The sequence below is a fragment of the Excalfactoria chinensis genome, chromosome 16, assembly GCF_039878825.1.
Source record: "Excalfactoria chinensis isolate bCotChi1 chromosome 16, bCotChi1.hap2, whole genome shotgun sequence".
Lineage (NCBI taxonomy): Eukaryota > Metazoa > Chordata > Aves > Galliformes > Phasianidae > Excalfactoria > Excalfactoria chinensis.
Window position 1 is genome coordinate 388,877 of NC_092840.1, and position 26,600 is coordinate 415,476.

Genomic DNA, 26,600 nt, shown 5'->3' on the forward strand with positions numbered 1-26,600 from the left:
TAACATTGTCAACATCAACACCACAAAAAAAAAAAAAAAAAAAAAAAAAAAAAAAGTAACATCCCAGTTGTTTTCATCCCAGCACTCTGGCTGTGTTGAGAAAGGCAGCAGGAGTCATGTGCCCCTTTGGGAAGGAGGGGGGGAGGGGGGGCGCAGGGCCAGGCAGAGGATGGCTGTGGCAGTGACACAGACCGGGGGGGGGGGGGGGAGGGAAGTGAGGGCAGTGCTCTGCTCTGCTGGGTTTGCCTTCTGAACCAAAGCCCAGGGTGAGGGGGGGGGGGGGAGGGGGAGCACATCGTGCCGTGGCCAATGAGTGCTCCATCCATGCTTCCAACTATTGGCACAGTCAGTGTCCATTCCCCTCTAGTGCTGACGGAGAACGTTCACTTAAAGGAGACTTGCAGAATGCTCTTGTTTTTGTTATCAATGGGGTGCTGTTCCCCCCCACCCTCCCCTCCCCTTTTTTTTCTTATTTCCCCCTCCACTGTTTTATTTTATTTTATTTTATTTTATTTTATTTTATTTTATTTTATTTTATTCCCATTTCCATCGACTGCCTCGTTAGCTGTTTTCGCTCCACTCTGGCACCATTCCCACACCATGCACAGAGTGGTACTGGTGGGGTGAGAGGGTTCGAGGCACGCCATGGGAATAGAGGAACTCTGCAGGCTGCAAGCTGCTTGGGGGAGACTGGATGCCGGTCTGAGGTCCGCACTGCCGCACAATGGGTTGGTGAGAAACTGAGGTCTGGTGCTGGAACATGCTATGTGTGTCTCCTATCTGGGGGGACGTGTGGTTGGCCACGCTGCTGAGCCGGGGCATCAGAGGCCCCGAGGTGAAGTGGGCAGAGAAATGCTGGTAGGGTAACCTGTCCATGGGCTGCATGGCAGACACTGTGCAACTGCTGTAGGACGGCACGCTGGGCCATGTGTTACAGCTGATGTCTTCCAGACTGGGCACAGGGTCCGTGGGGGGAGCAGAGCTGGCATACATACATGCCTGGCGCTGGGCTGATTCAGTCCTGTATGAAGTATTCAGTCCCTGTTGCTGGGGGTAACTGGACCTGTAGAAAGGATCCTCTTCTGCCGGTGAAGTTTCCATGTAGGGCTTCTTGTATGGATGCTCGGTGGTGGAACATTCCTCATCTGTTGGGAGAGAAAACTCCTGAGAGCAAACAACAATGCCATGACCTCGGCTGAACCTCCCTCTCTGCAGGCTGCCAGTACCATTCTCCTTTTCCCAAGGGCACAGCCCATACAGGGTTGAGGAAGGTGTGTCCTAGTGACCATCTAGTTCCAGTCCCTCTGTTGCAGATACATCTCCAGTGCTGTCACAGCCCTTCCTTGGAACTGTTCTGAACAGATCCTGCTGAAGCAGCTCATTTTGCCTGCTGGGCTGGAGAAGGAGGGATTAGTTGGGAGCTCTGGGAGGAGAAGCAGTGGTATAAAATGCAGAAGGGATCTGGAGACGTATTATTTCTGGTGATATCCCATGACACCAAACTTACCTCTGTTGGCTGTCAGCACTCCTGCCTGCAGACACAGCACCCTAACAGACATCCCCACTCCCAGAGCTGATGCTCTTAATTAAAAGCTTATACAATTATACACTTCTGTGATAAGTGACACAATAAAAATTCTACTGTGAGAGCACCAGCTATGACAGAGGTGAAGCAATCAGATTTAACAGCCTCAGCCTTCAGCTGTGCCAAGGGGCACATAAATCCATGCAGGGCTGTGTGCTGGGGGCCAAGCAAAATGAAAAAGTGAATTTTCCATCTCCAAACAATAAGGCACAGCTAGCAGAGCCCCCCCTTTTTTTTTCCCTGCAGCATCCCCGTGCCAACAGCAAGGAGGTAAACAATGTAGGTGAAATCTCTAGGGGAAGTAAAATGAATAAATGAATATGCGCTTATTTATTCATTCACGGGGTCATCAAGTAAAATCCAGCTCTGCTGGAATGGATGGCAGAGTTCCCAGGAACAAGAGCTTCACTGAGAGATTTTAAGGTCAGTGAAGCAAGGGAAGGGGAGCTTGTTCTGACCCACGTTAGCTTTGTGTTGGTGCTCTAAGAGCAGGATTCCTGGTGTGGGCAAAACATAGCACTCCATCTAAAGACATAACATTGGAAAGAATACCACCAAGAAATGACCCTTACTGCTGTAAGCAGCCTTATGTTCTTCTCAGAAGCTGCACCTGCTCTGCTTGTAATATAACCCATCTCCTCACTCAGGTACCCACCCAGTGCAGCCAACACATCTGGGCACCAAAGGGGAGGACACTCACACATTGAAAGTGCGTGCAGCAGTGGATCACTGCTCTCATTTCTGATTAGGTTCGTTGTACAGGTGAAGGTGATGCAGTTCCATATGAGATGAAATCTGAAGTCCTGGTTCTGAACGGGGTCCATCATAAGAGGCACATTTGCAGTATCGGCCAGAGAGCTAGCTCCTACACACAGCCTAAAAGCTTTGGATCCCTAACCCACCACTGAGTAATAAGAACGCTGGGGTGGAAAAACAATGTCTTGTAAAATGAAGCATTGTTCTGCTAATAAAATTTTCAGCATTAAACCACATTACTCTGCTGGCATTAGAAGCCTCTGGCTTGGGGTTTGACTGTTTATTTTATTTTATTTTTTTAAGTATGAAGCTCAAAACAGTCAAACCCTGTTTTTCCATTGTGCTGAAGTGAGCCTGACATACAACCTGAGGCTGCTGATTTTTCCATTGAGCCCAGATTGTTCCACTCCCTGCTTCTGCACATCCAGGCAGGGCTGCAGAGCCACAGGTCTGCTTCCAGAATGCATTGCAGGTGGAAAGAAGAAAACAAAAACAACCAGCACCTGAGTGGAGGCCCGATAGCTGCTGCCTCTTCTTTATGAGCTCTAGCAAGTTCTCTGCTGTCCTTTCTAGAGCCATGCTCACTGATCTCAAATGTGGAAAGGACACGGATATTCCAGCTCTTAAGAACTTTAAGGGGACTGTACCTATCTCCAAAGAGGGCGCTAACAGAGAATCACAGCCCACCCTACCAGTGCCTGCCCCCCAGATCCTCTTCCTACTGCTTTTTCCACCTCTCTCGCAGTGCTAAAAGAAGAGGCATCCCCATCCTGGGCAGCTCAGAGCCAGCACCATCTGCTCTGGAGCCTGGACAGTGCATCCCAAGGCCACAATCCTCTTCCGGAAGGTCCTCTCACACCCGCAGCACCAGCAGAGCATAGTGGAGAAACATCTGCTCTCTTCTGGCTTCGCTTCTTGATGCTGGTTTCCTAACAGTCCCCCTTGTCCTTTTCCTGGTGGCTAACTTTGGGAGATGCTGACTGTCCTCTGTGCTCATTGCTGTTCTTAGAAGTCTGGGGTGGCAACAAACTCTTGTGAGCAGCCCCTTGATACTGCACAATTCTCCAACAGCAGGGGGTTCTGCCAAGCAGGGGAAGCAGTCAGAAGTGGATCTAAGGAAAATGGAGCCTGCAGAATGCATGGAAACTGGCTCCCTCTTAGATGATTTATCTAATGAAGGGGTTTGAATGAGAGCATAAACAGTTCCAAGATTTCCGGTATTTACTACTTCCAGCTGGGTTGTAAATACCACACAAATGACTTTTTAAATAGAATTTTCCCAATTCCAGGATTAGACCTATTCAAAATGAAATGCAAACACGTAAAATCTCTGGACTTCAGGGTAGCCAGGGCCCACCTCTTCCCCTGGTGCAAATCCCCTGCAAAAGGAGAGCTCCTTTCCAGTTCATGGAACTGAGCTCCCTGGGATAGTGGACAGTGAAGAACAGGACCCAAATGTTTTAGTTTTTAAAGCTCACCCGCACTTCTCAGACATTACAGAAGGTTCATCCCAACTTTATGAGGGACAGACAATGGATGATTATCATTAACGCTGTTGTTTTCCCATTCTGGTTTCTCATATGAATCTAACATGAGTGGGAACAGCCAATCACAATGTACAAAGACAACAAGGGCTGTCAAAGTAGAAAATGATGGACTCCACCAAAACGCGCATCCCTAAAGGGCAGACAAGTCATATGTCCTGGGACATTAAACCTAAGATGTGCTGTGGTCGTGGTAGTTATTTTAGCAGTCACACTGCTTGCAGTGGCTGCATTGCACTACAGGGGAACACAACAGAAAGAGATACAGGGCAGAAAAAGGAAAAAACAGCACCAGAAGCTGTAGGCAGCAAATGGCTCATACTGCCTGCAGAGGCATAGAAAGCATCTCCTGGTGAGGCACTGAGGTGTCTGCATGAAGCAGCACTGGCTTCATGAACGTCTCCCACCTTGGAGGCAGGCTCCTCTGCAGCCTATTACTCCAGGCTTCGAACTACACCTGCTGCATCCTCCCAGGCTGCAGATGCCTCTGGCTGCGAGGTAGCTCATGGCTTGGCCAACTCATTGCAACTCCTAAAATGCTGGCAGGATGAGAAGAAGGTCATCCTACAGCAGGCTTTTATTCAGCCCCGGTCCTACAGCTTCTTCAAGAGAAAGAAGCCCCATCTCCCCTTGATGAGGAAGAAATCAGCTTGGTAAAAGGTCAGCCCACCCTAACAGTGCCTGTTCTTGAGGAAAAGGGAGAAAGGCACTGCTGCATCTCCACCGACCTCAGCAGAACAAGTAGGAGATGAGAGATATATACTTCCCCATGGGCAGGGTCACGTCCAAGCTGAGTGGCTGAACAACAGAGTTCTTGCTGGTTGGAGCCGGTGGATTCTGCCTCATCCTTCTTCTCCCTCAGAGTGCCAACATGACAACTTTTATGACCTCCCCTGAGAGAAGCTGTTCCAGTCGCCTCCTGTTAAGCATCACAAGCATCCCAGAAATCTGCCAAGTGGTTGGGATTGTGTAAGGCTGGGAGGGAGCAGAGGTTTAGAGGAACAACTTTTTAGTTCACAGGAAGTCTGAGAGAGAGGATAACACAAGGGAAAACAAGTCCTGATGCCCTAGTTGGGATGAGGGAGTAAAATGGAAGTCAGAAAGCCAGCTGCCTGCTGGCGAGTCCTTTTGGGCTTCCCAAGCACAGCAGTGAGACAGGAAGAAATGGAGAATGACTAGAGAAAAGGCAAAGCTTTAACAGATCTTTGTTGCAACCTAAAAATCCACATCAAGAGATGAGGCAGCTCCTTAGGAGGAGGACACAGTTGTGGAGTTCATCCATCCATCCATCCCAGAGTAGTCAACGTGAAATGCCATAGGCAATATCAGTCTGGAGCTAGGAGTCAGTGCAGGAGTGCTATTCCCTAACATTCAGCATGTCCAGAAAGTGCTTGGAGCAGTGACCTGTCACATCATACTGGGGTCATTCCCAATGCCTTGACCCCGTGTTCCCATCCAGGCACCAGGAATTGCCACATTGGTGGCTCTGGGATGTGTCCTTCCTTCCTCACCCAGAAGGGGATCTGCTCTCTGAGACAGAGGAGCCTTCAGAGATAACATCCTTGCTGCTCTCCCCTAATGCAACTCCATATCAGATCTACAGAGTGAATCCATCTTGACTTGACAGCTAAGAACAACACTGTCAACCAGAGAGTGAAATCTTGGTCTCAAGTCACCAAGAAAGGAGAAGGTGAACAAGATACCATTTAGCTGCTCAATCAGATCCATTCTTTACCAGGCCTAAAAGAAGAGTCACCCTCCTTATTAGAAGGGTTCCAAAGAAATACCACAAGATGTCAAAGCTGGATGGAACAGTATCCGAGAGCCTATCTTGGAAAGCAGGGCTGGTATTTGCTGCAGAAGATACAGATACCAGCTGGTTTCAAACGCATAAAGATTACCCTCTGCCCTTAGGAGCACTTATCCATAACCACAGCCTCATGAGAAGGAAATCATCTGCTGGAAACAAATCCTAACCTGACTGAAGAAGAGCCAGTACTTTAGGAATTGACTGAACAGATTCCTACCTACACTTTACCTTAGATGAGAAGGCTTGTTAAAATATATGCAGAGAGACTGCAGTAGGAAAGCAGGAGAGGTGTATCAAAGAGTTTGGTATTTCACTGAAGGAGGAGAAGCTGCAAGAGGAAGATAAAGAGAAATATAATAGATAAGATTATTTCCCATAGTTTAATGGGAAAAGTTCAGCACTTTCTGTTGAGCACTAGAAGAAAGTGCCACACTCGGCCTGAGTTTGAGATGAAACCTTGGATCACGTTCTGATTTATCTGAGAAGAATTGCTCATTCCTCGGTTTTTGTTGTTGTTGTTGTTTTAATTAATTTCACTTTGCAAAGCGCTGCTTGGCAGCTGATGTTGGCTCTCTGTTTCCCATTAACTTTGTGTTTCTTTCCTTTAAGCCCCCATGACTGTTTTCGATTTGCTGCATGCATGGGAGGGGAAAAAGCACAGTGAGGAGAGGAGAGGCTCAGGCTCCTGAGACTCACAGCTTTGGGAAGAAGGCGGTGATATCGGACAGGACGCTGCTTCTCTTTGATTAAAGTGTTTGGCAGCTTTGATAAAAGGCCCTTAACTGCTTGTGCCACTCAAGCCATCACAGAGATAATGAGGGGCTTTCGGCCCTACAGACAAGGACACGCTTGGCCAGTCTCCTGCACTTCTGCAAGGGCCATGCAGGCCAGAAGGGGCCAGGGAGCTTATTATGGGGCAGATAGTCGTCTCTTTTGTGACAATAAGAGGAAGTGAGATAATTGAGGGATTGAGGGAAACCACCCATGGAGACACCACTTAGTGGGAATCCCAAAACTGGAAGGAAACCTCTGCTGATTCCTTATCACTTTACAATGTGGAGGCCAATGATGAATTGCTCTATGGTGCAGGGACATGCAGATTGCCGAAGGGCCACAGCCATTTGGGCCAGCTTGTTTTGTTTAGTTGCAGTGGAGGGGAAGAGGAACGTCAAAAGCTCAGCTCCCAGGGCACCGACTCTGGATCTCAGGCTGAGACACCAAGGGCCACTGTGACCTCTTGTCCCATTGACAACATCAGGCTTAGTGGCAGTCCCACCTTATCCCAGCAACTTGCACCCATCATTCTGCACCAGGATGGGGGGACCAAAGGAGACACAGCTCACTCAGACCTCAGAGGACTCTCTGGAAGGGCACTGCTGTTCCTTACTCTCCACCTGGCTGCTCTCTTCCTACTACAGCTTGGATACAGGCTGTGTGAGAACCAGGGTCACCCCACCAGCTGGAGAACTTAGGAAATTATGGCTCCATTTCTCACTGTTTGGCTCAACTCCACAACATGACAATATTAAGATTTCTCAACAATTTTTGTTTTGCATAGTACATGTATATATATACAAGCATCTGCAGATGCTATGCTACAATACTTGGAGAGTTCACCAGGGGTGAGACCTCTATTTCCACTGCCCCGCTGCTCCATCTGCCAGCACTTCCCAGCATCCACCACCTTCACCCTAAGTCTGCAATGCACATCTCCAGTGCCCCAGGGTACTGATGCTAAAAATAGTGGCATGTGGTTTGTTGATAGGACCCTGCAGGGAAGCAGAAAGAGATCTGTTCTAGGAAGAAGTTACCAGGCTGGAGCAGTACTTGGTGCAGCCAAATGCTGAAGTGTGTGATGTCTCCTTTTGGCTTTTCCTGTGCATCAAGTCCAAATACTGGAGAAAAGTGAACCAGGGTAGGCAGCCACAACTTCTGGCCTATGCCATAGCACTCAGCCCTGGAAATTCCCTATTTTCCTGAGGGTCTGGGCCTGATCTCAGGCTTTTTCTTTCCCAGTCCTGAAGCATTTCCACATCTGGGCACTCCCATTGCTCTGGAGGGGAAGGGAGAGCCCACAAAGTGCCTGCTCCTGCCTGAGAACAATTATCCTGCCGGTACCCCAGGCTCTTCACGCCAGGATGAGCTAAGCAGTCAGTGTAAAGCACTCACAGTGTGATCCCTCTAGCTCTGTCAAAGCAAGTCAGTCACGCCAGAGGGGAATGAACATAGATATCATGATTTTCAATCCCAGGCCCCGCTCATTAGATCGAGCAGTTAAGTGGAAATGCTTTCTGCATATGGGCAAATGTCTTCCAGCAGTGAGACTTTTAGACAAAAATCACAAAATCCAAGCTGTCAAGGTATCTACACTCAGAGATTAACCCTTCTGGGGGCTACAGAGGCAGATAAGTCAACTTTATCTCTGGCACCAGCTACCTTGTCAAATGTGGATTCACCACGGGTGAAAGGTGCCAGCCCCTCTCCCAGCAGCCACTCCCAGCCCAGGGCAGAGGAAAAAATCCAGGCCCCCACTGGTGCAATGACTTTCCTAGCCCTACTCCGTGCTGCTCCCCACCTCCACTGCACAGCCCTCAGCCCTTGCCCATCTTCAAGTTGCACCACAAAGCAAGCTGAGGACACCCAGCCCACAGCAAGTGAGCACCACAAAGAAGTGGTCACAATCATGCTAGGGAGAGGAGAAGTCTCAAGCAGAAGTATTGAAGGCCTGACCTTTTCTCTTGGTGCAGTGGTAGATCTGGCTGTGCTCCTGGGAGACTGGATAGGGGTTGGCAGGTGGCAGCAGGTCCTGGGAGGTGCTCGACACCCCGTTCTCACACTGGTACTGGGAGCCCAGGTTGGAGGAGGTGGAAAGGACCCTGGTCTCACCACTGAAGGGGCTGTGATTCGAGGACACTTTCTGTCTCACTGTGCTCCTGGGAACAACTGGGTACTCTTTACTAAAAGCAAACAAACAAACAAACAAAGCAGAAAAGCAATCAATTAATAAATAGATTGGTGAATTAATAAATGAAGGCAGCACATTAGTGTCATGGTGTAGATGAGGCTTTCATAGAAATAGAGACGTTCCTCCCAGCCCCATCGCGCGTTGTCACTGTAGCATTCTCTCCTCTCTTACTCTCCTTTAGGTATCTTTGTATTCTTGCCTCTTCACTACCAATATTTTAGGCACACACATAAGATATATACATATGAAGTCATAGCAAAATAGCGTTTATGAAGTTCTTCCTATTTATATTGTATATATGAGCATGTGTGTAAATAAAAACCTCAGTTCTGCCAAGTTGCTTACAGGGAATCAAGCTGATGTGAAAGTGGATTAAATATTTAGGTCTACGTTTTCCCTGTGTAGTTGTTGTCCCCATTCTTTTTCCCCAGGCTCCTCCAGCCTGGTTGTCCTGAATGGGGATCTCTGGGCTCAGAACAGTCTGAACCAGAGCTTAGATTACAATACAACTTTCCTCTTTACAGCTACAGTCTCCACAGCTGGGTGACTTACAGGTGCCCTGCTCACCTGCCCAAGGGTGGATCCTCTAATCCCACCTTGAACAGGCTCACCTGGCCACCTGTGTGTGGAAGATGAGCCTTCAATCTCCTCTTAGGCCTTTTAGAGAGGACCTATCACAGCAACAACTCAGAACTTATTTACAAAATTTAACAATGCCAATTATATAAACCTACTCCCAGCAGGGAGCTTTCATCCAAACCACTGCTGTGGTGACTGCCAGAACTATTAGCAACAGAGCTGTTATAGAGGGGAAACTCACCCAGGAGCTTAAAACCAAGTGAATGTGTTTCTCATTGTGCCACAAATGCTTTCCAAACCCTGGGCACTGGTGATTTGCCAAACAGAGCCTACACCAAAGGCGGTGTTCTTCCCCCATCAGCCCTGCAGCTCCTTCCCACAGCTGACCAACCAGGCAGCTTTTTGCCCAAAAGTGAATTCCAGGCTGTGCACGGTGAACAAAAAGAGGGGTGGGCTGGTAGGATTGTGGGAGGAAGTGGGGACTCATTCTTCAGGTACACAAGGCAGTAATGGGTGCCAGGAGGTGCTGTGTGCTTCAGGAGACCTCTCCACCAGTGGGCAATCAGTACCCATGATTCCATTGCAGGAGCTTCTGCTGCAAGTTGGTCTCTCAGGAAGGTCACAATCTATTGCCTTCAGACCTCTCTTCAGACAATCCCCCTAAGTACTATGTCTTCCAGTCTTACCAGATTATGGCTTTGAGCTGTCTGCTTCTGCCATGCTCCACCTTCACATATGGACCGTCAAAGAAGTGGTAACAGCACGGTGCCCAAAGCTGCATCCTCACATTTCCCTTCTAAGGAGTCAAGATGCCTGAAGCTGACTGCTCCCTGATCAGAGACTGCTACTTGGACTAGCTGATTCCTTCTTCCTCAACTCCACACAACCCTCCACAAAATCATAAAAACTTAGAATCATAGAATGGCTCAGATTGGAAAAGACCTTAGAGATCATTGAGTCCAACCATAATCCAACCATACTACACTAACTCTAACAATCCTCTGCTAAATCATGTCCCTGAGCACCACGTCAAATGGTTTTAAAACGTATTCAGGGATGGTGACTCAACCACCTCCTTGGGGAGCCTTTTCCAGTGCTTAAAAACCCTTTCTGTACAGAAGTTCTTCCTGATATCCAACCTAAATCTCCCCTGGTGCAACTTGAGGCCGTTTACCCTCATCCTGTCACCATTGTGAAGAGACCAACCCCATTTGCCCTGCAGTCACCTCTCAGGTATTTGAGGAGAGCAATAAGGTCTCCCCTCAGCCTCCTCTTCTCCAGACTAAAATGACACAGTCCTCTTTTTGTTTCCCCAATGGAGTGCCTATGAGCTGCCACAGAGGAGGGACACACTGTGGCCTGATGTCACATCATGCTTACTGTGGCTCTTTTGGAGGACAGCAAAGCTGAATGCTGTCACAGTTTCTTCCTTCTGGGGTGGAGGTATTGGATGCCTCCAATAGGCTGCCCTTCTGCAGGTGTTTCTTCCAGTAACCTCTCACAGGAGCTCACAGAGACCTCCATTTGCATCAGGCTCCTGCTGTGCAAACCACCATATATATACTGAGAAGCAACCCTCACCACGATGCTGCTCACCTATAACTGATTTCTCTATTGCTACAGAGAGCTGATTGTTTTTCATTAATAAAAGGTATTTCCTTTCTCTATAAAGGATCTACATGCCTTAAGCAGCAATACTTTTACCCCAAAGTGCCTAGCAGAGGTGGTGTCAGGGTCCCAAAATCCAATTGAGGGCTGATTCCTTTCCAACTGCTTTTCCCAGGGAAACCATAGCCTCTGTGGCTGTCAGAGGAGAGTAGTGCTCCATGGCATGGTAGGACACATGCTGGAGGGAGAGCAGTTGGAAACATCACATTTCTGTTCCCAGGAGGCATCACAGGGACTTATCTTCAGAGATAAATATTTCCATTTCAGTCAAGCGCACTGGGTGTTATTTTTGCCCCCAGAATTAACAGTTGGAGGAGCGAGAGGCAGGAAACTAAATATCAAAAATATTCTCTTCCTTTCACTTTTTTTTCCTACCATCAAAGGCAGTTCTCTCTGTATTTCTACTCCTCTGTTCCTTAGAAGCCCTGAGCTCTAAGAGAGGGATTGCTTCTATGCACTGTAACACTACAGTCATCTTGAAGCATTTGTACTATTTCCTGAGCACAGCCACAACTATAGATTGCCTTTTGGTCTCTCAAAATGCATTTCCTTTATTTATTTATTTTTCTCCATTGAATACCTAGAAGTCACTGTCCCCAGAGTAGCCAGCTGCAAACCTGGGCCACAGTTTAATGGAATTAAAGGTTTCATTCACTGCTAGCACACAATACTTCTCGTGTCCAGAATCGTTACTGTCCAAAAAAATGGCAGAGAAGTTGGGAGGACTGATTAGCTGTGACAAGACAGGAGGTTGTCTGCATAGCAAGGGAGAGATCGCTGTTCTTGGGTGAGCGTGAGCAACAGTTTTATGTGGGATCATTAATGAGCTACATTTCAGTAAAAAATAAATAAAAAATAGAAGAACAGAAAACTTTGGTTTGGGAAAGAATTTACAAGGGAAGAAGATGTTAGTGGTACACTTAAAGTGAGTTCTAGTTAGATGAACATTTGGTTACTACAGCTCGTGTATTACAACAGCATAGGAGGACTGGGAGGAAGCAGAAGTGCTGCACAGGGCACTGAATGAGCTCTGCTAGGTAAGATTAGCAAACTCCTTCCCATTGTCACATCTCATGGCATCTTTCCCCTTCCCCAGCCAAATGACATCCTCACCATGACACAATGACATCACTTATGCCACCAATTGGTATCTAGAAGGGATTCAGAGGAGGAAGTTCAAGGAGGTCTTCTAATCTTAGAGTTGTAAACCTCTTTACCCTCTGTACACTAATAAAAACTGTGGAAAATGATAAACGTATCTTCACAGTGCGGCATCCAGTTCTCTTTCCTGGTTATCACTGTGTTGCAAAAGAATAGTGAATTTTCAACATATTTTCATGTGCAGACTTGAAGTTCCCCAATTTACAAGTCATTCTATAGTAAACATAGCTAGCAGACAAAAATAAAGAGTTAGAAGTCTCTCCATAAATCCAGTTTATAACTGTGAATCTTCTGTGTTGCAACATCCAGTCCCTAGTGGCCCTAAGCAAATGATTCTGTTCAAATGATATCTCCTCTGATATTTCTGCAACAAAGCAATGGGTACCAGGCTCTTCAGAGCTGTTGTAGTAACAGTAATGAGAACACAGAAGAACCATTAAGTACCAGGTCCCAAAGATGATACCAATATCAATTTGAGGTCAGGATGAGACATGACATGGAAGAGAATTTCCCCATGGTTGGTTGCTGCCATGTTTTCATAGCATCCTTTGGAGCCTCTAGGCTCAGTACCATCTACATCTTCTTTGTGATGACAATTCCTACCCTCAAGACTGACATGTAGTGTATCAGTGGCCAATATCAGATTCCTCTTCTCACTTTCTAAAGTATCATAAGATTTAAGTCATCCATTCAGCACCAATGGATGCAGTGGTACAGGATCAGACCCTTATTCCAGATGTGCAAACACAACTTGAAGCTATTTGTTTTTGCATTACCCAGGCCACCAATTTATCCTTTCTGCTGAGATTTGAGCGTAGGAAAGAAATGTAAGTAAGCCACAGAAGATACAGAGAGGAAGAGAATATAAGTCACTGCAATAAGTATAACATCTCCCAGGGAAAAAATATAATAATACCAGCAAACAATTGCCAGTTTCACTGTGCATTCATTTCAGCTTATTTCCAACACACTGTAATAAAACCAAACCTCTCTCAGGAGACTGTCTGGAGAGTCTGAGGTGGAAAAGCTACATCATGAGAGGACTTAGAGAGAGGGAGACTACTGAGTACTTCCGTCAGTCTTAGCACAGATCAAATATGAGCATGGGGACTGCAGGGCAGCCCCACAGAAAACAGTGCCCCAGACTAGATGTGTACTAAAATAAGTCCAAATATCCAGAGAAATATGAAAAGCAGCAGGCTCCACCAACACATCAGACGTCCTGACCTCCTCTCCAGCATGTGAAGGGGCCAAATACAGCTGTTTTGGGGGCATGTCTATGCCAAGTACCATTTCCCCTGTCACTCAGTGGGTGGCACAAATAGCCCATTGCAATGAACCCAAAGAACCAACAGAGAAATTGCTAGAAACCCAGAGCTCTCATCATCAGGCAAATGAAAAGTTGGAATGGCACAAACAAATACCGCTCTTCATGTAATAGGAACACAGGAGGATATGGAAAACGGACTTTGGCCGGAGGCAGTATCAGCAGGCATCGATGCTGGGCAGATCTTCTACAGATCGGGTCCTGCTTGACAGATTCAGTGGTGGGGGAAATTGCCTGTGAATATCTTACTTTAAAAGAACAGTGGATTCCCTCCAGTAAAATCCACAGAGCCTTATTCTGGATTTCATCTGAATCTCATCAAATTCTACAGAATGCAGTTCAAGCCTATGGTTTCCACTGGAGTTTTGACCAGGAAACTTTCCTCAGGGACGTTTGCTGGAGGAAAACAACATCTCTCCAACAGATGTTACAACCCTAAGTCTAGCACTGAAAATGCTTCACACAGCATGTAGCCCTTGGGAGATTTCAGTGATGGAAGATGGGAAATGAAAGTGGATGTAAAGATGCAAAGAGAAGATGCAATGAGAGTGAAGTTGTTTGTGGTGGACTAAGACCTACTTGCAGGAGGTAAAAGAGTGCCCATCAGTCCAACGTGATGTCAACATCCTGGGGTGGATCAGATTTTTAGAGCCTATAGGCTCATCCATTTACTCTACAGGCAGACAAAAATGGACCATCTTCTCTGTTGTACCAGTTCTGAATGATGGCACTGTGTGTATCCTATGAGTCTGGCCCAGTTTCTGTTCTCGGTTATACCAGGAAATATTTGGAATAGTTCCCCTGGAGCCAAGAAGATTACTGTTGATTGATGCCAAAGGAAGCAAGCTACGGTTCAAGCTCCTTGATGGAGAAAACATACCCATAGCACTGAGCCACATCTGTAAGTCACACGGCCACTTTGCCCTTCACTGAGCTCATTGCTCTGGGTCTCACTTAGTAAGCTGAGAGCCACCCTTCCATGTCATCATCTTTCCACTCAAAAGCTTTCCCAATGAAGAACTTTAACGACTAATTGCAGCAACCCCGATGAGCAGTAACCAGGGGCTGAGATTTCCAGAAGCTCTTCAGCACCCATAGTAATCAACACAGACAATAGGAGTTGCAAATGATCAGCAAAGTTGGCTGAAGGGTTGAACAGAATGGCTCTGTCACAGCACTCTAGCCCCAGACCCACTGACACTTCTCCCCTGCTGTCTCTTAGCAATTACAGATTAAAAGGATAAATAAAAGCCACAACTTGCATGCAACCTCCCAACTGATTCTGCAGCCACCGTCTATTATAAGCACAGCTCCTCTGACTGTCGTGCATGGAGAATTGTTAAGGGCCAAGTCCTACTCTGGCATCTGCAATTCAAACCTCATTGTCTCTGCACAAACTTCACCCTCAGTGGATTTCTGCTGTGCGTTTTGCTCTTTGTCCCCACCAAATTCCCCTTGGCATAGGCAGGAAAGCTGGAAGGGATTTCTGCAGCACAGAAACAGATCTGAAAGGACTTCTTCGCCTGAAATTTCCAGCATCACAACCACGTGATTCTATTCACCTGATTTATGCCTTTCAATTGCAGCATGACCACAGGAAGCAGATGCAGTTTAACATATTCCCCATGCATTTTCCTATAGTACATTGGTGGGTTTTTGTTTTGTTGTGTTTTTTTTTTGTTTTGTTGTTTTGTTTTGTTTGTTTGTTTTTCCCTAAAATAATCAGGAAAAGAAAAAAACAATCTCACTCTTGGAAAAAAAATTGAGAGTTAAAAAAGCCATGTTGTCTCAGAGCACTTATCCCATCAGAGAAACTGCTACAGGTCCCATGTGCCTCAGGAAAGAAGGGAGGAAGTGAACTTATGTCAGGAGTCTGTTTTCGCTGGAATGAGGATCTCTCTGGAGCTCAAGGCTATTCATTCTGAATGAAATCATCTGCTGCTGAGAGGCTCAACAACACTCCTGAATGAAGTTTTCTACCTACACGGACTTTTCTTCTGGGAAACCAGAAGGGAAAAAATCATCACACAGGTCTTGCAAAGAGGAGCCGCAGTGAGGGCTGGGCTCATGCACATCCACATCTGCCCCACGGAACACCCATCCCTGGGGTGCTCAGGACAACATGCTCCTATTTCTTGGCCTCAGTGCAGATGGAGATGGAGGGAGAGCCTTCAACAAGGCACCCGAGGCCTTGCACTGAGCTCACACTTGGCTCTCAGATTTGTCTTTCTGCCCTGCTTTGTCTTTCTCCCCCCAGCCCACTGCTGTCTGCCATCAAAGAGGAAAGAACTGCCATCACCAAGAGCTGCTATACACCACTGCAAATCCTGAGCTGAGCAAAATAAAGTTGGACCCAGCAAGCCAGCCTTTCTCTTGTGCTTGCATCTGCTGACAGGCACAGCTCTTCAGGCCCAGGTGGAGCTCCTCTCTCATAACTCCAGCTTTTGAAAGTTAGGCGTTCACTCTAAGCACATCGTTCAGACTGCAGGCAAGGCAGGGAGGGTCCCTCAGCCCAACTTACTCCCATATCACTCATGTCACTGCCTTCTCAAAAGCAGTTCTGCTCTCTGAAAGCCCCTTTTGCACAGAGGAAACCTAGAAACCCAGCCCAGCCAGGGGTCGCTGCTTCTGGATGGCATGTTCAGCCAGTTGCTGCCACCAGGTCCATGCCCACAATAGGGTCAGTGCTGGGAGACCATCACAGGGCTTGGGTCTCCCTCCAAAGCTTCCTCGAGACATGCAGGTGATGGAGGTGAGAAGGGGAGTGCTCTAATCATAGCTGGCATGGCTTTCCCCAAACCCACCATGCTCTGAGCTCACACACCCTGCTGGAAGGATTCCCTTCCTCTAGGCCTGCTCTCAGCTCTGAAATGTCCCTCTGCACTGGAAGTTAGGACACAGTTAAGAAAACAGAGATGCCTAGGCTTTCCTCAGCATGAAAAATTTATTTCTTCCATGGCTACACCCCCTTAATGAGATGATCAGTGACCTGATGAATGTCAGGTCACCAATTCCTAGGACTAAAGGCTATGTGTGTTTTGTAAAAGTAATTTTTTTTCCCAGCCACTTTTTTTCCCTGTAACAAAGAAACTGCCCCCAAAGCCTATGTACCAACTTCTGCCAGCCAGTGAAGAAAACAGCCTCACTGCATGTGTGTATACACACATACTTTGTATTTAAATATATACTTATGTATGAAACATAAAACCACAGAGGTAAGCTGAACTTCTCTAACATACTCAGTGCTGAATGGTTATTTATCTCATATATACATCACTTACATGTTTTAATATATTAATACATTTTGTATGAGTTGTGATACATAAGAAGCTCACAAACATGAGCACATATTTGCCTGTATTTACAACCCTGGGTGGGCCTTCCTCATGATATAATAACCTGATCCTGCTCTCTTGTTAAAAAAAATGACATCTTTGTAAGTGTGCAAAGTTACTTCCATGTAATCTGTACAGAGGATCAGTTGTTAAGGAAGCAAGTATCTGAAAATTAACACTATGGATTTTAACCCTTTTCATGTCAGGTCTGAGCCTGTGTGTTTATATATTCCAAGTGCTTCTGTTCACTGTATCAGACTACGACTGCAGGCCCCACAGAAATACACCAAGCCATTTTTAGCACAAGCTCAGCATGGCTAGTTGCCATGCTCTTCACATGTCATGAAGTCCTTCTAATAGTCCTCGCTGTTTTACCTCTTCCCTCCCCTCTCCAAAAACCCCACAACGAATGTAAACCTTCAAATCTTCCTATAGGCCCTAATGAAAGGGTAATTTAATAGGAGAAAAAGAAAACATGTGCCAGGGCATCACTACTCAGGTTCCAGTAAAGGCTGGTGGGCTGGCACCAGGGGAGCAAAGCTATTTCAAATGGCAGCGGACCACCCCCAATAAATACATAAATAAATAAATATTGAGATGTTGTGCCAATAGGATCTGTGCAAAGGGTGGGCAGCAGGGAACACCAGGCACATTCAGGAATGGTTTAGAATGAGAGGTGTAGGTGCTTTATGTATACAGATATATATATATACAGGCTTTTTCAAATCTGAGCCTGAGAGTGGTTGTACACAAGCGTACATTTGCCCACTCCATTTGGGTAAGGTTATGGGTGTTTTGAATAAGGTTCTGGGTTTTCAGGATTATAGATGTCATTTGGTGCCCACCTGTTGCATGGCTGTAAGATCTATGGGTCACCAAATACAGCAACTGTAAGATCTGTGGATCTGCATAGACATCAGCTCCCAAGACTGCAGCTACTACTTACAGCCTGGAGGGATCAGCTCCAAGCTCCTGGGCTGCCTGTGGGTGAATGCCTCCAGAAGCCGACAGTATGGGCCCCTACAGCCCTCTGCTCAAAGCCAGCTTCACTGCCTCCAGAGAATAAGGGATCTAAATCACTCCTGCATTCCTGGATGGAAAATGCTATATTGAGACTCTACATCTGTCTTAGGTGTAATCACGGGTATGGCAAAGTTCCTGCAAAACATTTGCACCAGGAAGTAACTTGACACATGTATGAAGTTCCAAGGCAAGTGAAATGCATGGAGTTAATTACCAGCAGAGCCTGACATTTAGAAAAAGACTTTAAACAGGATTTTTAAACAGGATTTAGGCATAAGTTTCAGCCTACATATTTACATCCAAAACGGAGATCCAAAAAGACCTCTTCAGCCACCTGGCCCTGGAGATCCCGACATTTTCCAACACCATCCTGTTTCACCCTAAAGCCACCGTGTCTATATCCCTGCTTTGAGAATTCAAGACTGACCAGAAGACACATCCTTCCTGCCCAAGACCCTGTGAACATCAGAAACCAACACAATGCACCAAGTCTCCGGGGCATCTGGAGAATCCTTAACAAAACTGCTCTCAGAATGGAGCTGAGGCCTTTGGCTCTCCAGCACTGCCAGCTGGGGAGAAAATATCTCTCAACTCTTCTGCAATAGCCCCTTGTCCCAGTGGCCACAAACCTGCCTCTGCAACCCAAGTATTAAAACTGCAGTGGGAAGTTGTGAGTGTTGGCCTCACGTTGCAATGGTATTTCACCAACCTGGGGTAAAAGGCACAAGAAGATGCCAGAGAAGGGACTGTCACCACGCCCTTGTTTGCTCACCCACCAGTGACACACAAAGCAGAGCCTGGAGCTCTCATAGGGCTAGGGATCTCCATGATGGAAGCATGCATTACCTCTGCATCCTGGACATCCTGTGGAGCTCCATGTCATCGCTGCCGCGGAATCCTTTTGCAAAGGGGTTGTTCTCAATCTTCAGCTGAGTGATCTGAAAGGGACAAAACACAATGGGTTCATTGCAAGTCCAAGGCACGGACAGGGAGAGAGGAGATGATGTTTATTAAACCCAAGCCAGCTGGGATGGTGGGGGAAAAAAGCTTTTGGGAACTCAAGTCATCCTTCAACTCAGGCTCTGAGCACTCCAGATGGGGCTTCTTCCAGCTCTCTCCACTGGAAAAATATCTCTTGTCAACAGCATCTCACTTTCCTCCGGCTTACCCCATACGTAACACACAGAATTCTCACCGGAGGAAAGCTGCTTTCTGAAAGTTTCGTGTCATCTTTTTGCTGCTGGGATAGAAAGGGCTGCACTGAGCAGGGGGCTGGTGATGAAGATGGCATTGCCCAGGCAAATTTCACTAACACCAACAGATATGCTTTCATCTGTGAATAACCATAATCAAAACCACTCAAACCATAGAGGCCACTCAGCCAAGGCTCACCCTGTCTGATTTCAGAGCTGCTACTAGCACCCCAGGAGCACTGCAGCTGACATGCCTTCCCCACCCAGCTACACACCTGCAGCCACAGATTAGGAATATTTCTCTTCCAGTTCACTATAGAACAAATTAAGGGGGTCTGCTTTGCTCAACTAGTTAGCTACATTCAGAGCCTAAAGTTAGCTAGCGTGAATCTTCCTCAGGTCACCTAACTTTGGTCTTCCTGCAACATCAAACTTGAACATTTAAAGCATCTACCATAGAGAATGTCCCTTTATCCAAACCAACTCTTTTGCAGAGGTGCAGTCTTCTCCTTCCAGTACCTCTCCTTAGGTCTTAGGCAAGGATACAGGTTTTCTCACCCTCAGGCTGATGTTAAAGCAGATATCACCTGTGGACTAGCAACACTCCCCACCACACTTATGATCTTCTATGAGCTCCCATTGCTGTGCCACATTTGCTGCAAGTGCTTTGGTGGCTCTGCAGAGAAGAGCTGAGGCTGGATCAGGAGCACACTGTCCTGAGAGCCAGCCTGGATCAGCTGCTCCTCCAAGCTGGCATGGTAAAATGAAGGCAGCATGAGTTTTGGCTCACTTGACAAAAACACAGCCATAAACTCACTGCTGTATGAAACAAATCCGTCTGCAGCACGCAGCCAGGGTCAGCAACCAGGGAGCACCAGCCTTACAGGGAAAGGAGAGGGCCAGCTTTTGTGCAAAACCTTATACCAACCTTCAGCTTATGTTATATCAAATACATAGGCGGCAGAGGTGGCAGTTTCCCTTCTTCCCTTTCTCCATCATTGCTGGGCAGTCCAAGCACAGGGCCAGTAGCAGGGAGAGCCCTGTGCTTGGAGCAGCTTCACGCACTCACCGTCCTTCCTTCACACTGCCAGTGAGCCAACGGGAAGGGAAGATCTCAGGATTGATGGAGGGAGAACAGAGAGAGGTTCATGCTCACCACGCAGAGCACACACAACTGGACCCACCTCTTTGCCAGAATTCAAAGAGAGAAATCTGGCCTGGCCAGTGTCAATAGCAAGCCCTGCCAGGTGTCTACATTACCAGCTCATTTTGTTTTTTCCCATAGTATAGCATATTTTTTTCCAAAGGCTAGTTGTTTACTTGACTTTTTTTGCCTAATTCATACCCAGATCTCACACAGCCCCCATCACCCACGTACACACGTCCCCACAGGCACTCCCATTAAGTCAGGCCCTAATTCACAGCATAAACAGGCGCTAATTATTTTGTCGCACATTTCAGATTTCAAGGAGTAGACTGAACGAACTACCTATTCGGACCAATCTGCCATTTGAGATGTTGTCTAGCAGTAAACCACTGATATATTTTATAACTAAGAGCCCCGAACTGTTAGAAAACAGCCGTGGATGTTGCAAAATAACTGCCTATCAGTTTCCACCGCTGAGGTGGTAGCATGTAATAGGCATTATTCAACTTGTGGAAGGTTCCCTTTAATCTGCATTCTGAAACTCGCTAAATGTATGGGTTGTCCTCACTTGCTGAACCCAATGGCAATATTTGCTTGCATAAGTGAAGTCCTTCACAGAGCGAGGATTTACAGTATTGGCACTAGCACACAACCGTACAAAGGTGCAGATTCATCCCAACCTAACCAAAGGCTCTTTAACCAAGGTGCCTGCACAGAGGACCTCAGCTCCCAGTGTTCCTGCTGGAATCAAGGGAGGAGATGGGGAGTACTGGAGGGCAGGCAGGCTCTGGGGTGGGCAGTGTTCACTCAGCAAATTCACTCTGCTCACTGAAGAAGGAGCCACCAACATGAGCCCCTTAATTAAGCATCTCAGCTTAATTTTGACAAATCAAGCCCTCAGTCCCCACAGAATGTTGGCAAAATATCATACAAGACCTCCATCTTGCAAAAACATTGCTCTACTAGTTGAGAAACCTCCTAACACTCTTTGGGACTGCCTAGAAATAATGGGCTGAAAGTGTGTGTTGATAGCAGAAAGCCCCGTGTAAATCACCTGGAACTGCAAATGCCCTAAAACAAAGGATCTCCTGCGCTGAAGGTATCTAAGAGCTCTGGAGTACAGAAGGCCCTAAGTTAGGTCTGAGCTCAGAGGTTGGCATCCTTCAGGTGGGTTTCCAAGTGGTTTCTTTGGATAACACTTAGGGGCATCATCTCTAGCACTGAATCTAAACCAGTTTTAGGAAGAAAAAAAAAAAAAAAAAGAGAGAGAGGAAAAAAAAAAGTGCAACAAATTAGAAAAATAAAGAGCAATCTGCTGAGCCTCTCCTTTAGAAAACAGCCTCAGGAAGGTATTTTGTTTGGCTGCTTTTTGTCTGACTTCAAAACTATTCAGAAGTGGAAAAGCAAACAAATGGGTGGAAATTGCCCTATTCTGTATCGGCTTTGCCACAGCACAACTCTGTTTAATTGACTGTAATTCATTGGGGGTAGGGACCAAAAAAGCTGTCAGAAAGTCAAGTGACAGTGACATCATAAATGCCACGTCCTGCAAGGTCATTAAGATGGAACACTTGGGGCTAAATCAGATAGCACAGATTGAATAAAAAATGTAGCGTTTTGTTTATTGATCTGTTAACACAAAGAAACTGATGGCAAAGTTACATTCTGGCCACTGATTGCTAGTGCTGCTGCAGACCCCTCGGTGACAAGCATCTTCCCAGTGCAGCCTTCCCAATCTGCACTCCTCAGTGCCTGTCTGATCTATGGGTTCATCTTCACTTCAATGGGAAGCAACAGTTCCCACTGAAATCTCAGCGCTTCTCCTCCGCACCTTTCTCTAGGCTAACTGACCACAAAGCACGTCTGCTGGGACATTTCCAACAGCATCTCTTGCCCCAGCATGATAAAACTGAGCTTTGCATCAAGTTAGGTGGAAGAAATGCACCTTCTTTGTATTTTTCATTCTTGCACATCCATGTATTTACATAGGTGCAAGTCTCTAGATTCATGAGCGCTGCAACAGCCAGGGTCAAATTATCACTCTCTACTGATAAGGTTTCTCTCCATTGCTTCTAACTGATAAACTCTGTTAGCGCTGAGATGTTCCACACCAGTTTGCTCTGGTCTCCTTTCTGTTTACGTACTTTCCTATCAACCAAACCACTTCTACATTTTTTGAGCACCACAGCCAAGGGGAAACACACTGCTCTGACCCTCTGGAGGCTATTCCAAAGCTATTCCAAAGCTGGGCATTTTGAAAAATCCCCACAGGTGCTGGGAGTAAGCAGGAGGCTGAGTTCCAGGCTTGAAAGCACAGAGCCTTTTTCTTCTGTGCTGTCACATACCCCAGGTGGGAACCAACTCGGTGTGTAGAAGAAAGCCAAACCAGAGCAGTGTGAAGGGAAGGATTGGATGAAGACAAGGTGGCTGCTGAGGCTGTATGCATCTGGCTGAGGCAGGCAGAGCAGCTGGATGGGGAATGGGGACTGTAAGCCCAAGGGAAAGGCTGGTGGGGGGGGGGCAGAGAATACCAAACCCAGAGGGCAGTGAAGGAAATGGGAGGGACTGTGAGCCAGTGACCGGTCAGAGCAACTGGTGTGAGACAGAGGGGCCCATTGAGGAGACTGCTGGCTGAACTGGAAGGCATGGACAGAATACAAGAAGAGACAGTGCTTGGGTGAGGAGGAGGTGGGAGAGCGTAAGAGTGGGGAGAGCTGTGGTGCCCAGGGTCCCCTCAGAGAGGGAAGGCACAAGCCCAAGGGCCCCAGGCCAAGCAGAGATAGGCTGGGGGACAGGACTGGGCCAAGCCTCTACGCTGAGTCACTCCATGGGATACCAGCTGAACCATGTATCCGCAGCCTCTGACATTTTGAAGTGATGGATGCAGTCCCCTGCAATCCAACCAGGAGCGCCAAGCTCTGAAACAAAGCATCTTGAGCCCCAGGAGTTGCCCTCCTCAAAAGAACAGAAAGCTTTCCCTGGTTGTCCACATCACTGTGATGCCTGCAGCATCCCAGCGAGTGCTGATATTACCCAAAAGGAATTTGGGCTACCAAGAATGATGAATAACTTGGGGGGAAAAAATCAGCATAAAACTGAATATCCCGAGGGAAGGAAAACCAATATAAAGCCCAAGTCCAGCTAACAGGAAAGTAAGTTGTAAAAATTAATGAGAATAATTGTTGTGAACTCTTGCTTTTGAAAGAACCCTCGAGAGGGCAGAACCTTAATTATTTCTGTCTATTAGGATTCATTTCCTAGTCCTAAGTAGAGAGCTAGTACCTAATTACTAGTAACACAACTATTTAAGCTACAGCAAATCGGTGCTTAACTGTAAGGGAAGTTAATATTTGGGAATCAACCCGATTGCAAGCACTCATTGTGTAAATGGCAAGGAAATGAAATGTGCATGTGACCTATTTTAACACCTTGATATTTCTGGGGTTGTTTTTCGGGGCTGCAGTGAGGGGGGAGGTGGCTGACCCAGCTGCTGACAAGTCCACTGAAAACTTGACAAAAACATTCTTCGTAGCTGAGCCCTCCTTTTGGGGAGCGAGCTGGGGAGCGGGAGAGCCCAGTGGGCTTAAATATCTTTGCATGCTGCCTAAAATATCAGGGGAAATAAGCACAAGCCCTATATTGGTATTGCAGCTGTACTCTTGAAATGAATGGACTGATCCACAGTCAGACAGGTATTTCTGTAAGCTGTGTAAGCATCAAGTCAAAATGCTGTTACGAGTGAGTCACGCAATTAGTACTGCAACATACTACAACATCATGCAAGTAGTTTTTGAAAGCACACACATGTAAATTAGTATTTGTGCCTGTGTGTAAAATTATCCATGTAAAACAAATCGCTGTATAAAAATGGTGTATAATTGCACGGACAGGAGGCTCTGTGTGAAAGGTGCTCTATGGGTGATGAATGGAAGTAAGAGGGGTGGCAGTAAGTGGGTATGAATAGGTAGTGTACAGACAGAGAGACGTGAGGATGGATGGACAGACCAGTCCTTGCTGAGCTCCACAGACACAGCCTGTGATCATTTATGGCAACAGAAAGCAGAACCCAAAATCACACTCGGCCCCAAAAACAACCCACTGTGACAGCAGAACTGGGGCTTGTGCCCTCAGAGCAGTCCTACATGTGACAGACATCACCATTCTACACTGCCAGCACCAGCTGCACCCTGGTGCTGTGCATTCTCAGCACAGGGGCAAGCTGCAGATTTTATTCCCTTCCCTGGAGGGAGATGCCATTTGGGGTAGATCATTCCCTGGTTTATTTTTATGACCCTATCTTTCTCAGCTGGGGCTTTATCTTGGGGCTACAGCCATTCTTTCAGTTGCTCCCCCAATGACTCAAGGCAGCAAGGAGAGGAATGTGGGCGATGGGAGGGATGCGAGAGCATGTAAAATGTGTAGGGGGTGTGTAAAATATGTAGTGATGTCTGTGTGCATGTGCATGTGTCTGCAGGGATACGAGCGCGTGTGCATCTGTAGAGATTCATGCGCTCATCAGTGTGTATGTTTTGACATAGACGGATACGCAGATGTCATTCCTTATCAACCAGATGTTGTTGATTTACAATCAAATATCCCTGCTCCTCCTAATATGGCAGTTTTCCCAAACTACTGTACTTATATGTTTTTGCTTTGCTTTGTTTTATTTGCGTGGTAATTTCCCCCCCCTCCCCCCTCCTACATAACAGTCCTATTTTTCTTCAAAGGAAAGCAATTGAATTCAGGCCTGTTTTCTCATAGGGAAATTCATTTAAAGCAAGCAGTATGTCCTGTTTTATTAACTCCCTGATCTATTAATATTATATTCTTTCTCCAAATCCATCAAGCAGAAATTAAACTTGATTTTATAGCATCCACAACGGAGTTATAATTTAAGGCATAATTTGGCAAGGGCTCAACTTGGACTCAGTCTGCTTGTCCTGGCCATGCCAGCAGCTCCTATTTTAAAGGGCAGGGATGTATTTTCTTTTCTCCCTAGTTACGGTGAAACACTCTTTCTTCTCCAGCCTGTCTTTGCTCTCTGCATCTCCCTGGTCAACTGATGGATGGAGGAAACGCAACCATTTCACACATGTTTATGAGCTTCCCCATTACATCTCCAGGAAAGTATCCAGAATTCAACTAAGGTCTTAAATGACCTTTCTCTATTTGAAAAAAAATAATGGTATGCTTTCACTCTTTTGAGCATAAGAGAGACATTCTACCTGCCAGCAAGTCCAAGCAAAAACCCTGCTTTCAATGCCATTAGGAGAGCCCTCTCGGAGGCACCCCAAGGAAGCCTAAATTGACACATTTTCATACATTTTGCTTTGTTTTGCTCAGGCAGGAGCTGACTTCAGGCTCAGAGCCTCCCTTCCTGCCGGGGTCTCACTGTCCTCAGTCAGTAGGGACGGAGCCATCCCCAAACAAAGGAACGGAGCACAGCCAACTGGGGTTATCAAAGCCGTGGCCACAGAGGGGAGCGCCCAGCTCCCTTCTCCAGCACCAGATTACAGCCTTTGACTGATGTGGGGAAAGAAGATAAAACCAACTTCCTCGGTTGGTCGCCTCTACTCTGAGCAAGTCATCCTGTTTGAGCTCATTCCCCCTTGGAGCGCCTTGAGCCCCTTCTTTGGATGCTTTGTGTGCATTGCCAGGAATAACAGAGTGGATGGGAACAGGACAAATCTCAGTGGATGGGGTAGCGGTAAGGGGAAAAGAAGGGAGCCAAGACTATGGCAGGTGGGGAGGTGAGGGACATGATGGTGGGGTGTGGAAGACCTCAAAAGGAGCTGTGTAAGGAGGGAGTGAGGAAGAGGAGACACAGTTTCCCAGCATGAAGGCCCAGCCCAGCCCAGCCCTCACCTTGTGATTTTGGTAAGAGGTAACAGCGATGAAGGCAGTCTCTGGGAAGACATGGGTGCAGAAGGCAGTGTTCTTGGAGCCGAAGCCGTTGTTCTCATCTGCCTTCACAATGTGGAGCCGGGGCTGGTATTTGTGCATGGAGTTCAGGATGATCTGGACATAGGGAGAAGGAGAGAATAGACCATGGAAATGGAGGGGGCAAAACTCAGTGCATTCCCAACCCATACAACCTTGTGATGGAGAGAGGAGGCAGAGAGGGACCTTCAACCTCTTCCCCAAAAGATGAAGTGGGGAGCCACTTCAGGGCTCCCCAGAAAGGATGGGGGAGGGAACATCTCTCCAGAAAAACATTCCTCCCACAGACAAGGAGTCCATCAGGGACCTTAAAACATGTTTCCGCAACTGGAGGGGGCTCTCTGCCCTTCACAGCACCCCCAGCACGGGTACCTCAATCTTCCCAGCAATCCAACAAAACAAGGGGTGAGAGGCAGCGAAATTTGAGTGTCCGTGCCCTCACCACGCCACCCGCAGAGGATGGGGCAGGAGGGTGGTGGGGAGGGAAGTGCTGCGCTCAAGATAAAAAGCGGCCCCTGCTCCGTACTGGGTTAATCTCCGGGGGCAGTGGCGGGGATGGGGACGGTG

The 26,600-nt window shown here is 47.0% G+C and overlaps 1 protein-coding gene across 1 annotated transcript in view; it reads right to left on the reverse strand.

The window, feature by feature from the left end:
* Nucleotides 1–561: 561 nt before the first annotated feature.
* The window catches only part of TBX5 (T-box transcription factor 5), a 32,291-nt gene continuing 6,252 nt past the window's right edge, over nt 562–26,600 (reverse strand). The window contains exons 5-8 of the mRNA XM_072351233.1: nt 25,959–26,111; nt 18,600–18,691; nt 8,426–8,652; nt 562–1,145 (exon numbers count right to left, since the gene is read on the reverse strand). Of these exons, the coding sequence (XP_072207334.1) occupies nt 562–1,145; nt 8,426–8,652; nt 18,600–18,691; nt 25,959–26,111 (1,056 nt within the window). The remainder of the gene's footprint in view (nt 1,146–8,425; nt 8,653–18,599; nt 18,692–25,958; nt 26,112–26,600) is intronic.